Raw genomic sequence first — 13,761 nt, 5'->3', positions numbered from 1 at the left:
TGTCTGCTACGCCACGCTCGCTCCCCCACATCTAGAGAATAATATACTAAAAGTTCATCAAAATCGGAGAGGGACACTTCCGTGGGTTTCCGTGTAAGACATTCAGAAGAAACAGGAGTGCCTATATAATTTTGTCAATGGCTGTATATAATAATATACAATTATTAAACAGTGTTTAAAGAATTGTAATATTCGTGGTTATTTTAGTTGTTTTTTGTTTCCTCATAGAGGAAGCTTTGTTTTCGTAAATTTTGTATATAAACCTTTGATTGCGTATAAAGTTGAGTCTAATCAACCAAATTTAAAAGATATATGAAATAGGGGTAGAAAAAACTAAAGAAAAGATTGTTTTTTGAGTTTTTGATACCAATATGTTCAGAGAGTTCTAAAACGTCGAAAAATTGCGTTAAAAAAATGTCCGTGTGTGTGTATGTGCGTGCGTGCGTGCGTGCGTGCGTGCGTGCGTGCGTGCGTGCGTGCGTGCGTGCGTGCGTGCGTGCGTGCGTGCGTGCGTGCGTGCGTGCGTGCGTGCGTGCGTGCGTGCGTGCGTGCGTGCGTGCGTGCGTGCGTGCGTGCGTGCGTGCGTGCGTGCGTGCGTGCGTGCGTGCGTGCGTGCGTGCGTGCGTGCGTGCGTGCGTGCGTGCGTGCGTGCGTGCGTGCGTGCGTGCGTGCGTGCGTGCGTGCGTGCGTGCGTGCGTGCGTGCGTGCGTGCGTGCGTGCGTGCGTGCGTGCGTGCGTGCGTGCGTGCGTGCGTGCGTGCGTGCGTGCGTGCGTGCGTGCGTGCGTGCGTGCGTGCGTGCGTGCGTGCGTGCGTGCGTGCGTGCGTGCGTGCGTGCGTGCGTGCGTGCGTGCGTGCGTGCGTGCGTGCGTGCGTGCGTGCGTGCGTGCGTGCGTGCGTGCGTGCGTGCGTGCGTGCGTGCGTGCGTGCGTGCGTGCGTGCGTGCGTGCGTGCGTGCGTGCGTGCGTGCGTGCGTGCGTGCGTGCGTGCGTGCGTGCGTGCGTGCGTGCGTGCGTGCGTGCGTGCGTGCGTGCGTGCGTGCGTGCGTGCGTGCGTGCGTGCGTGCGTGCGTGCGTGCGTGCGTGCGTGCGTGCGTGCGTGCGTGCGTGCGTGCGTGCGTGCGTGCGTGCGTGCGTGCGTGCGTGCGTGCGTGCGTGCGTGCGTGCGTGCGTGCGTGCGTGCGTGCGTGCGTGCGTGCGTGCGTGCGTGCGTGCGTGCGTGCGTGCGTGCGTGCGTGCGTGCGTGCGTGCGTGCGTGCGTGCGTGCGTGCGTGCGTGCGTGCGTGCGTGCGTGCGTGCGTGCGTGCGTGCGTGCGTGCGTGCGTGCGTGCGTGCGTGCGTGCGTGCGTGCGTGCGTGCGTGCGTGCGTGCGTGCGTGCGTGCGTGCGTGCGTGCGTGCGTGCGTGCGTGCGTGCGTGCGTGCGTGCGTGCGTGCGTGCGTGCGTGCGTGCGTGCGTGCGTGCGTGCGTGCGTGCGTGCGTGCGTGCGTGCGTGCGTGCGTGCGTGCGTGCGTGCGTGCGTGCGTGCGTGCGTGCGTGCGTGCGTGCGTGCGTGCGTGCGTGCGTGCGTGCGTGCGTGCGTGCGTGCGTGCGTATGTGTACCCATACAGCACAAAATATTTTCAAAAAATATTTCTATAAAAATATTGCAAGAAACATTTTAAAATGGTTTTAAGAATATTTTAAAATGGTTTAAAAACCTTTTGTGATAACATTTGTCAGAATATTTTAAGAATCTTTTAAAAATATTTTTAAAAATATTCTACTTTATCACCCAGACAATATTTTCTTAAATATTTGAAATATATTTTTAAAATATTAATTCAAATCTACATATTTATTGTTTTATAATCTTGTTCCAAAATATTAAAAAAATATTTTTTTATTGGTTCTACAATTTTTGTCAAATATTTTTGTAATATGAAATATTCTTAATTAAGAGAAAGATGCATGGTAGAGCATCTTTCCGTGCTAGTTCGCAACGACGCCACTAAGCGGCGCATAATGGTAAGACTAACTCGTAAGTAAATTTCAGTTGAGGGCTAATATAAGCAGGCCTCCGGCGAAGCAAAATCATGACATTCGCAAGACATATCTTTGCCAGCAATACAACGGAAGGCTTACCCAACACTGCTGCAATGATATAGATATACAAAATAATATTTTCTAAAGTAAGATGTAATAACAAATCGTTATCACAATTAATTATAACGATCGTACTAAGCGAGCGAATGAGATAGAGAGACGGAGCGTTATAGAGAGTAATGGCGACAGCCAATGAGCGAGCGAGAGAGTAAGCCAAGATGGCGCTAGAGCGCGAGCGTTGGTGTGCGTGTGTGAGAGAGAGAGACAGAGAGTTAGTGAGAGTCAGGAAGATAGAAGGTAGAAGGAGTGTGAGAGCGAGAGAGGAAGAATAGCGAGCGAGCGCGAAGCAGGAGCGTAGGGCAGCGGCCCGTAAAGGCCATCGCACACAAAATTGCATAGGCTGCATAAGCATAGCATAAGACCGCTGGACCAATGAGCATCTTATGTAATACAATATGGCGACTTTATGCTGGATGCTCATTGGTCCAGCGGTCTTATGCTATGCTTATGCAGCCTATGCAATTTTGTGTGCGATGGCCTTTACGAGTGTGATTCTTACAAAAGAGTGTATCCTGAGATATCATATTAAAGACATTTATATCGAGACTCTAGTTTTTGTGTGTTGATTGAATACCGAATCGGGAATCCCTACGAGCCACCGACGAACTATCCGCGACAAAGTTTCGAGTAATACCGCGAGACTGAGTAAAGATACCGCGAGTGTTTATAGCAGTTAACAGATGTAAAGATGTATATTTTTCAAATATTAAAAAAATCTTTCAAACGTGATGGCTTGCAACAATTAATTATTGCTGATTGGGTTAAACATATTTCATTCTTCGAAGCAATATTTCTAAAAGATTTTACAAATATTATTAAATATATTTATTTGCAATATTTTAAAAATATTTTTCTGACATGATTTGGTGGACATACAAACATTCTAAAAATATAACAAAAAGTCTCACAAGATTAAAAATCAATCGAAGAAAAAGGAGCGTCGAGCCGTAACAAGGTGTTAGTGTTAAAAAATTCTATATTAAAGTAAAAAATAACAAACGTTTCGGACCTTTATAGGACCATCTTCAGTGTCGCATAAAAATTAGAGATTATATTTCGGATAAAGTTAACATACGTTACAAATTATTACAACTAAAATTAACACAACATTAAAACGTTGAATTCGAAGTGGCCCATACTGTAACAATTGTAATTTAATCTAATTAATTCAGTGGGTTTGTAGAAAAGGAACAATAATTAAATAGTTAATAAAATACGTACATCTAAGTTTGTTTCTTTCTGCTGTGAACTATTTTGTAGGGTCGACATTTCAATAATGATGTGTTTAGTTAAAAATGAACTGACAAAATACTTGGCGGCGAGAAAACGAGCCGTATATATAGACAGATAGGGAAGGAAAGGGAGGGGAAGAAGGAAAGGTAGGAAAAGCACGAACCTACTAGGGTGGGAACAGATTAAGAACCGGAAGATAGTCTACTGAAAGAGATTCCGTATCGTTTTGCTTGTTTAACGGAGATGACTGTCGTTTGATGTGTACCATCTCAGAAATTAATCTCTTACGGAGTGATGGCTCAATGTCTAGTATCTCAACGTTGTCCCAATCAAACTCATGGTCAGTCTGTAAACGATGGCACGAGATGACAGAGGGGAAACCAGAATTTTTATTTATGTCTAATCTATATTCCTTAACTCTGATTTTCAATTGTCTTTTGGTTTGGCCCACATAAGTTACCTCACAATCTTTACAGGGAATTTTATACACGATGTTACTGTGGGCAAGCTTGTCGAGATTGTCCTTGCCTGTTTTAATAAATCTTTTAAGAGGATGTGCGACGGAGAAAGCCATTTCAAAATTTAGATCTTTGACAATACTTTTGAATTTATCTGACGTAAATTTGACGTAGGAAACAGTGAAGTATTTTTTGTCGCTAGATTCCAATGAAGTATTCTCGCTTCTCTTTTTACAAAGAAAAACTTGTGTTAATCTATTTTTTATGGTAGAGAAAATAAAAGATAACGGGTAACCATTCTCTAAGAGCACCTGAATAATTAAATTGAAGTTTTTCATGTGAAATTGTGGATGTAAAACCGACACAATCTTTTCAACAAGGCCATAAATAACACCCCGTTTACTACGCATTAAATTCATTAAAGCTTGCATTAAGCATAATTTAATTCCTCCGCATCTCAGATTTCTGTCGGTTATGTCTGTACATTTATACCAAGATAATTATAGAAGCAGATTAAAAAGGTCAAACCTTTTACATATCAAACGGGTCATGCGTTTCCCAAGTAGAACAAATCAGTCATGAAAATATCAAAATGACATCATTCTGTAATCATTTTTTACGCGTCATCATGACGTCAAAATGGCCCATTAGAAGCATTTAATCTTGATTAATCACTACTTCTCCTTGACTTTTATTTGAACTTTTCGTTCTATTTAAGAATATACTCGAAATATGTTATGAAAACTGAAGAAAATTATGACTAATCATGCAATTTGTAACAATATATACTGTTACATATATCACGAGTCTCGTAAAACAGCATGTCACAAGTCAGTCATTTCAAACTGATTCTTGACGTTGACCATATGATGACATAAAATTCATCATTTTAATGTCATCTTGACGTTTCTGTGATTAACTTGTTCTACTTGGGTTAGAGTTAAAAGATGCTTATAAACATTCGTACTTTCTTATAAACAAAATACTCGAGAGAACGAGATACTTATCGACATTGTTACCTTTATATATATATAACGACTTTATTTTATGCCAGGAAAATAGAAACAATAGATTTTGGATCTCAGAAAACAATAGGTTTGACAAGAGAATAGATTGGTCAATAAATAAACAAAACAAAACAGTCAAACAGAATATTAAACCTATTAAATATTACTGCTCTTCCTCCCGGAGAGATCCATCTAATATTACTTATTCCTTTAACCCTCCTACTAATTCCGAAGCAGAAGATATACACACTATAGAAATCTCACCGAATAAGTTCGAGCTAGAAGTTCCACTAAAAAACCATCATGAAAAATAGGTCCTTAATCTCTCGAATGCCAACATTTCTGACGATGTCATGTCTCTTTTACAACTGGGCAACTGTTTTAACATGCCTATTACCAGGAAAGGCAAAGAAAAAGTGGTTGTTGAATTTATTAAACACATTGAAAAAAATCTATTTCGATTTAGAGAAGAAATGTGCCAGTCTGTTAGAAACCGATCTATTCGCATTGTCAACAATTTTTATAAAAACCACATTAAAATGAATCCGGTAGATAAAATGCTGTCGTCTTGGTGGAAAACCACGAATGAATTTACGCTGGAGCATCCTAACATTCTCTTCACTCGAGCTGACAAGGGCAATGTTACCATAGCCCTCAATAGAGATGACTACACCAGAAAAATGGAGGAAACACTCGCAGACCCTGAGACGTATTCCGTGGTCAAAAAAGATCCTCTAAGAACGATCACCAACGATCTACGTGAGTTACTTACGAGATGGAAGAAGAGGAAGTTTATCTCGGACCAAGAATATAGAGCACTACTTACAATCGACGGTGTTCTTCCTAGAGCGTATGGTTTACCAAAGATCCATATACCGGGATGTCCCCTCAGAATTATAGTCTTATCGATTAATAGCCCGTTATATGTTTTAGCTTCATATTTGCATAACATTATTTACCAAAACATTACATTTCCTATTACGTACCTAAAAAATAGCTTTCAGCTCGTGAATGAGTTAAGCGGCATCACATTGGAATCAAATTACAAATTGATTTCGTTGGATGTTGTTTCTCTATTCACCAATGTTCCTATAGAATTAGCTATTAACAGTATTGAAAAAAGATGGGACTCTATTTCTGAGGGGACTCACATACCGAAAGATGAGTTTTGATTAGACGTTCGTTTAGTGTTAAACTCCACTTTTTTTATTTTTAACAACCGTATATATAAACAGATTTTCGGCTGTCCTATGGGTTCTCCTCTCTCACCAATCAGTGCCGACATTACACTGCAAGACATTGAGGAAAAGGCGATCCTTCTGTTACCTTTTTACGTAACGTTTTTCCGTAGATACGTGGACGACGTTATCATGGCAGCTCCATCTGAATTCTTTGATCGTATTTTAGAAATTTTCAACTCTTTGCACAAGAGATTACAATTCACTATGGAAATTAGTGAAAATAATAGGCTTGGTTTCCTCGATGTCACGGTGATGGTGAGAGATGGAAAATTTATTTTTGATTGGTACCATAAGCTCACCTTTTCTGGGAGATACCTTAATTACCACTCACACCATCCAATCTCCCATAAACAGGGCGTTATTTATGACCTTGTTGACAAGATTGTGTCGGTTTTACATCCACAATTTCACATGAAAAACTTCAATTTAATTATTCAGGTGCTCTTAGAGAATGGTTACCCGTTATCTTTTATTTTCTCTACCATAAAAAATAGATTAACACAAGTTTTTCTTTGTAAAAAGAGAAGCGAAAATACTTTATTGGAATCTAGCGACAAAAAATACTTCACTGTTTCCTACGTCAAATTTACGTCAGATAAATTCAAAAGTATTGTCAAAGATCTAAATTTTGAAATGACTTTCTCCGTCGCACATCCTCTTAAAAGATTTATTAAAACAGGCAAGGACAATCTCGACAAGCTTGCCCACAGTAACATCGTGTATAAAATTCCCTGTAAAGATTGTGAGGTAACTTATGTGGGCCAAACCAAAAGACATGAAAATCAGAGTTAAGGAATATAGATTAGACATAAATAAAAATTCTGGTTTCCCCTCTGTCATCTCGTGCCATCGTTTACAGACTGACCATGAGTTTGATTGGGACAACGTTGAGATACTAGACATTGAGCCATCACTCCGTAAGAGATTAATTTCTGAGATGGTACACATCAAACGACAGTCATCTCCGTTAAACAAGCAAAACGATACGGAATCTCTTTCAGTAGACTATCTTCCGGTTCTTAATCTGTTCCCACCCTAGTAGTTTCGTGCTTTTCCTACCTTTCCTTCTTTTCCTCCCTTTCCTTCCCTATCTGTCTATATATACGGCTCGTTCTCTCGCTGTAGAAACGCTCAACCAACTACCCGTTTGTATTTCTTTTCCACAGTATAAGGGCAGCGAATAACCAGCGTAAATGAATTCTACAGTAATAACTACTGATAAAAAGATGTTTGTTTTATCGTAACAAACACGGGCGAGATCAACTCAAACATCTCTTAGTGAGTGGCGCGCGCGCTTACGCGAGCACTAGGCCCTCTACAATCATCGATCAGTAAAATTAAAGAGCGGCCATTTGGCCCGATGGTTTTGAGAACACTGTAACTAAAATCCCTGAAAATTAGGTTCAATTCTCAACATCCCCCCACCTCTTTTGTAGAAGCAAAAGAATAACTAAACGTAAACAAACACAAGACGCAGAACCAATCTATAGTCAATATGAGAACCTTAACAAACGATTGTCGATTTCCGCTTTCAATAGGTAAACCTAAGAGGTTTTCGTATACGACGTCCAATTCACGTTATTCCAGCTGACTCTTTCTTCCGGTTGTCCTTGGTCACCTCAGCTACTTCTTTCTTCCGGTCGACCTTGATCACCCCAGCTGCTTCTTTCTTCCGGTCGCCCTTGGTATCCTCGGCATCCTCTTTGGGTTTCACTGTAGGTGTAAGATCGTCTCCCTCTAATATTACAGGATCAGCCTCCAACAAATATAAGCGCTGGATAGGTCGAATCAGCTCTCCAGAGCTGAGCTTCAATTGGACTAGTCGCGGTATTCCATCTCTCCCGGGTAACAGCCTCAGAACTCTACCCAGTGACCACTCCAAACGTTTACGGTTGTCCGACCCAATTAGTACAACGTCTCCTGGTTTAACTGGACGGGATGTCGGCAGCTTCCCACGATGAACAAGCTCCGCCCGGTATTCTTTGCGAAATCTCTCCTTTAACATCTCGCGGACACGGGCCAGATGCCGATACCGTCCACGAAGTCCGCTTTTCTCCAATTGGTCGAGATCCGGGACGGACACTTCCGAAATCTCACAAAGAAACATTGCCGGCGTGAGAGGGATCAGATCTTCACTATCTTCGGTAATGCAAGTCAACGGCCTCTGGTTAATAACTGCTTCTACGTCGACCACACAGGTCATCAATTCCGTATAAGACAGACTAGCTCTGCCCAAGATCCGTTTCAGGAGATCCTTAATTGATCTAATGAGGCGTTCCCAAAATCCGCCCCACCAAGGTGCCGATGCTGGATTGAACTTCCAAGCAATACGTTGTATAGCAGTGTCATGCTCAATTTGTTTCTAATCCAGGGAGTCAAACAAGTTGTTTGCACCGACAAAGTTGGTGCCTTGGTCGCTCCATATAGTCGATGGTCGTCCACGCCGTCCGATGAAACGCCGCAGAGCCAATAGAAAGGCTTTACTCGAAAGCGAAGTAACCAACTCCAAATGCACACACCTGTATACGGCACAGGTGAACAAAACTATCCAAATCTTTTCTCCCGATTTCAGGTACAGAGGTCCGCAAAGATCAACTCCAGTAGTTTCAAAAGCCATGGCATCTTTAACACAATCCCTGGGCAGTGCCAGGAACAGCTTCAGCTCTCTTTTGCTTGAATCTGCGACAAATGGTACAAGAGGCGATTATCCTTTTGGCTTCACGACGGCCGCGTAATATCCAGAATTGTTCCCGTAGCTTGTTCAAAACAAACTGCACTCCCGCATGACAGAACCGATGATGGATAGAGCGTATTAAGCAGCTCACTATTGGATGACCTCCAGGCAACAGGATTGAAAAACGGAGGCCCACCGAATCGTCGCGATGAACCAGCTTAGTCTTGACACGCACCAGTTCATCTTTCCCAAGTAATATTTCCAGACCATGAAAACTCGCTCCCACCGTTTCAAACAATTCTTGTTGAACTAACCACATTAATCTTAGCTCAGCCTTCTTGAGCTCCTCGGTCGTTAGTTCGTCACTTAAGCGAAGCCTGGAGTTCTTTGGTGCTTTGCACCAAGCCGCAATCCGCAGGATATAAGCCAAGGCTCGGACATTCTTCTCAAAGGTACTCAACCTTACTCCGAACATAGGCTCTTTAGGAACGTTGATCATTGATGCAAACGTAGCTTTCTTCTTCTCTGAAGCCACCACTTCTTCATTTGGTTTTTCTTCTACGAACTGCCAATCCTGTGGTCCATTTCTCAACCAAGCTGTGCCCATCCACCATCTAGAAACCCTGAGCTGCTTCGCCGTACAGCCCCGTGACGGCAGATCCGTCGGATTAAGATTCCTAGGAACATGGCGCCAGTTTTCAACATTTGAGCAGGACAGGATCTCTTTCACTCGATTGCCGACCAGCGTACCCCATAGGTCGTTACGACGAATCCACGCCATGGCTGTTGCGGAATCAGTCCAGTAAAAGGTCGGTACTTCTTCGAGTTCCAAAGATATCTTCACGTTTATAGCCAGTCTGACCGCGATGACACACCCAAATAATTCCAAACGATAAACCTTTTTAATCGAAGCTACTCTAGCTTTGGCTTGAATAAGCTGCATTGAAACACCATCAATCCCCTGGGTTCGTAGATAAACGACCGCTGCATAAGCATCCTGACTAGCATTAGAAATACATGTAGCTGCCAGCTTTCACGATCAATATTGCCTCCGGTAACGTTCCGAGAGGTGCAAATAGCTGAGAGGTAAGATAGCTCCTCGTACCAGGTCTTAAACTCGGAAATTAATTCCTCTTTCAAAGCTTCATCCCAAGATCTCTTTGCCAGCCACGCTCGTTGCAGCATCTTCTTAGGCTTCAGAAGGACAGGACACAAAAACCCGATTGGATCGTAGACTCGACTGACCACTGACAAAATTGTACGCTTGGAGACAACCGTAAGAGATTCCTGATTCTTCCACTCCAACCACATCTTATCTTCTCTTCGATCCCACATTATGCCGAGCACTGGAGTCACATGAGCTCTTTTCCTTTCATAAGAACTCGCTGGACAGGTCCAACGTCGTTCGTCCCTGTCACTAGAATTCCTTCACCGGTTAATTCCCCGGCAGACCAGGCTCATTGTCGTAGTTCCATCTTCGCCTCAACCATTAAGCGGGTGGCGTCGTCTTTGAAGCGCCTCAATTCTTCCACTGAGTTGACAGCTGCCAACGCATTGTCTACATACATAGACTTCAATAACTTCTCAACTACCTTTTGGTCTTCAGGACCTACCCTAGACAGATGAAATTGGATTACGGCTGCAAGCAAGAAAGGACTACAATTGACGCCAAATACAACCCGTGTGTGACTTAGACCGTCGTGAGACAGGTTAGTTTTACCCTACTGATGATCAGTCATTGCGATAGTAATCCTGCTCAGTACGAGAGGAACCGCAGGTTCGGACATTTGGTTCACGCACTCGGTCGAGCGGCCGGTGGTGCGAAGCTACCATCCGTGGGATTATGCCTGAACGCCTCTAAGGCCGTATCCTCTCTAGTCAAAGGTGGCAATGATATCTCTAGGAGTCTCGTGAGTCGAAAGGCTCAAAACAATGTGACACACTACTAGGCGGCCGGTTCTCGCGGGCCGGTCGTTGCACGAGCCCGGTTTGTCGTACGGCGCCTCTGCCCGTCGTCGGGATCTCGGTACGAGGAGCTATCTTACCTCTCAGCTATTCGCACCCCTCGGAACGTTACCGTAGGCAATATTGATCGTGAAAGCTGGCAGCTACATGTATTTTCTAATGCTAGTCAGGATGCTTATGCAGCGGTCGTTTATCTACGAACCCAGGGGATTGATGGTGTTTCAATGCAGCTGATTCAAGCCAAAGCTAGAGTAGCTCCGATTAAAAAGGTCTCTATTCATCGTTTGGAATTATTTGGGTGTGTCATCGCGGTCAGACTGTCTAACGCAGTATTATCAAATGGCCTTCACATCCTCCCTCCCACCATAGAAACCGAAGGGAGTCTCGGTCCTCAGTAGCCACCTCAATCATCAGAAACGCCTTCCGTATGTCAACTGAGACACCAATATTGCCACAACGAAATCGATTCAATACAGTCGGTAGGAGCTCAATCAAATTGGGTTCTTTAGCTAGGCACTCGTTTAACGACGGTGCACGCCCATTCTTACAAGATGCGTCAAACACAGGACGGATCGGAGTTGTCAAAGTTTCAGGCCTTACTACTGGTCGATGGGCAGATAATGCCCGCGATTGTTTCGTTCTTCAGCCGGCACCACTTCAACAATTCCCTCCAAGATCCAATCCTGGAATGTCCTGTCATACTGTTCCACCATACTCATTGACTGTAACTTTCTCCAGGTACCATCAAGCCTTTTCTTCGCAACTTCGAAATTGTCCGGCACCTGCTCTGACTCATCAATCCAAGGCAGCCTAACACAGTATCTTCCATCTGGATTTCTATTGACGGTCCCCAAAAAGTGTTGCCGTACTTCCGCATCTTTTCTGCTTGTGGTTTGTGAAGATCTGGTTCTTGAATGCCTATAAGCTCCAAATCCCACATATTAGTTGTGTCACTCTGCCATTATGGAAGTATACACCATTAGCGACGCACTGTTGGACTCATACTCCTTTAACTTTCCTGTCAGTGTCCATCCATACGCTGTCTCGAGCGCAATCAGGCCACATCTCAAGTTTACTTTTCTCCCTGTCAACAACGACGCGAAGTTGTCGGCTCCAATCAAGACTTCGATCTCGGGTGAACCTTCTCCAATGTCATTTACGAATATCTTCTTGTCCCTGAGGTCCTCAATCACTCTGTGCTTGCTAGCTCTTGGTAACAATCGCAGATTTTTTCCTGGTCTAATAACGTCAACGTTGTCTGGACGGAGCCATCCAGGCTTTCAATACTGACTTGGTACACTTGATGCTGCCTGACTTCACGGGAACATCCAAATAGAATGTGACACATGTTCAAGGTTCCGACTGTTTTCAAGCCAAGTTTGATTGCAGTGCTCTTGAGCAAGTAAGATCTGTGACAACCGCCATCAAACACAAGTCGAACTCTCCGACGCATGCCATTGTTCTCCAGATTCACGTACACAGTTTGTAAAATAACATCTCCGGAACAATGCAGATTAGACATTGCAGGGGTGGTTTGAGTAGGCGTCTGCTCCGGTGTAGATTCGGGCGGCGATCGAGTTTTCTCTACTTCTGGGCACAGCATCGCACAATGTTTCTTTTGGCAGAAGACACATTTTACAACAGCTCTGCAACTTCGTGACCCGTGGCCAGTCTTCAAACAAACATAGCACGCTTTCTTTTCTGTCACGATTTTTTTTCGGTTCTCCAGATTCATGAAAGCTGCCTTCGCACAAAGTTGACTTTCATGAGGCTTGTCACAGAAAAGACATTTATTCGTCGAACCAACAAACAGCCCGGAAGCTGTAGGGGCATCTTCCTTTTGAAACGCGACGTTCTTGGTTAACTTCTTTTGTGGTTTCCTCTGAGTTTGAAATCCCATCCGTACTAATTTACGTTGATCTTCACACTGGACTTCTAATTTTAGAAAATCGATCAACAACTGTAAATCGGTTAGGGGGGGATTCATTGCCGATCCATCCTTGCCCCAGTTCGGACTCCTTTGCCATGCTGTCAACACTTTTTCCGGTAACGTTGACTCGACGATCGGATACAGAAACGTCGACATTTGGTCGCTGTTGACTCCTAGGGTCTCGAGTGCTTGTAGATGCGCCGAGAGCTTATCAAACATACTGGAAAGACTCACACTTTGATTACTTCCATTAGCCATAACCATTTTTACTAGTTCACGGATATGTACTTACTTGAGTACTTTTTCGTTACCAAATCGCTCCTGAAGGGACTTTGCTGCTTTATCGTAGTTCTCACCGGATTGCCACGAGATCCGCCGCTTTCGTTCCCGCGACCATACATTGCACGAGGTACTGAAACTTGTCCGCATAATCTAAGTCTTCGTCTTCGTGGATTTTCTTAAACTGAGACCAGAAAGGGAGCCATTCCTTCACATCTCCATTGAATTTGCGCGGTTTATACTTCGGGAGCTTGTATGTCTTCCTTCTTCTCAACTCCAAATTCACATTCGACCTGTTATCAATTACGGAATTTACGGACGTTTTCGAACTCTCCATCGTTGGTTATGTTACGCACTCTCCTTTGAGTCTTGATAAATCGTTTCTCGTAATTATCAATTCCAGTCTGCTCTGCATTCAGTGCCGCCTCGTCAATCGGGACTGTTTCCAAGATATGCTGCTTAACAGTCAAATCATAACCACGAATTTCTTCCAACAACTGTTCCAGTCGGGTCAGAGAATCCTGTAAATCACCACAGTCCGGCTCCTCTACCGACAACAGATCGTCAATATCAGTCGCAGTCCTAGTGAATGACCGACGGGCAGACTTTCGGGCCGCTTTAGCTGCATCCATCTCGACTTCTCCGTCAATCGTCGTAACGAAACTTTTACGAGACGTCACACGGCTTAACCTATCCGCTGAACAGTTAATCGCTACAGATCACGTCGGGGTCACCACAAAATGTAGAAACGCTCAACCAACTACCCTTTAGTATCTATTTTCCACATTATAAGGGCGGCGAATAACCAGCGTAAATGAATTCTACAGTAATAA

General features: G+C 43.9%; 2 protein-coding genes across 2 annotated transcripts; both read right to left on the bottom strand.

The window, feature by feature from the left end:
- Positions 1-7,653: 7,653 nt before the first annotated feature.
- On the bottom strand, positions 7,654-10,089 carry LOC139785455 (uncharacterized). Its single transcript, XM_071724612.1, has 3 exons — positions 9,860-10,089; positions 8,906-9,755; positions 7,654-8,397 (listed from the first exon to the last, which is right to left on the bottom strand). Exons 1-3 carry the CDS (start codon positions 10,087-10,089, stop codon positions 7,654-7,656), a joined length of 1,824 nt encoding a protein of 607 aa, XP_071580713.1.
- Positions 10,090-11,908: 1,819 nt separating this feature from the next.
- On the bottom strand, positions 11,909-12,913 carry LOC139785454 (uncharacterized). The gene has a single exon (XM_071724611.1). It carries the CDS (start codon positions 12,911-12,913, stop codon positions 11,909-11,911), a length of 1,005 nt encoding a protein of 334 aa, XP_071580712.1.
- Between the last annotated feature and the right edge of the window lie 848 nt (positions 12,914-13,761).

This window comes from Temnothorax nylanderi, unplaced genomic scaffold, assembly GCF_030848795.1.
Source record: "Temnothorax nylanderi isolate EJ_2023f unplaced genomic scaffold, tnyl_v1.0 TNYL_tig0806_pilon, whole genome shotgun sequence".
NCBI lineage: Eukaryota > Metazoa > Arthropoda > Insecta > Hymenoptera > Formicidae > Temnothorax > Temnothorax nylanderi.
Note: the sequence above shows the minus strand (reverse complement) of the source record. Positions and strands in the feature narration are given on the sequence as shown.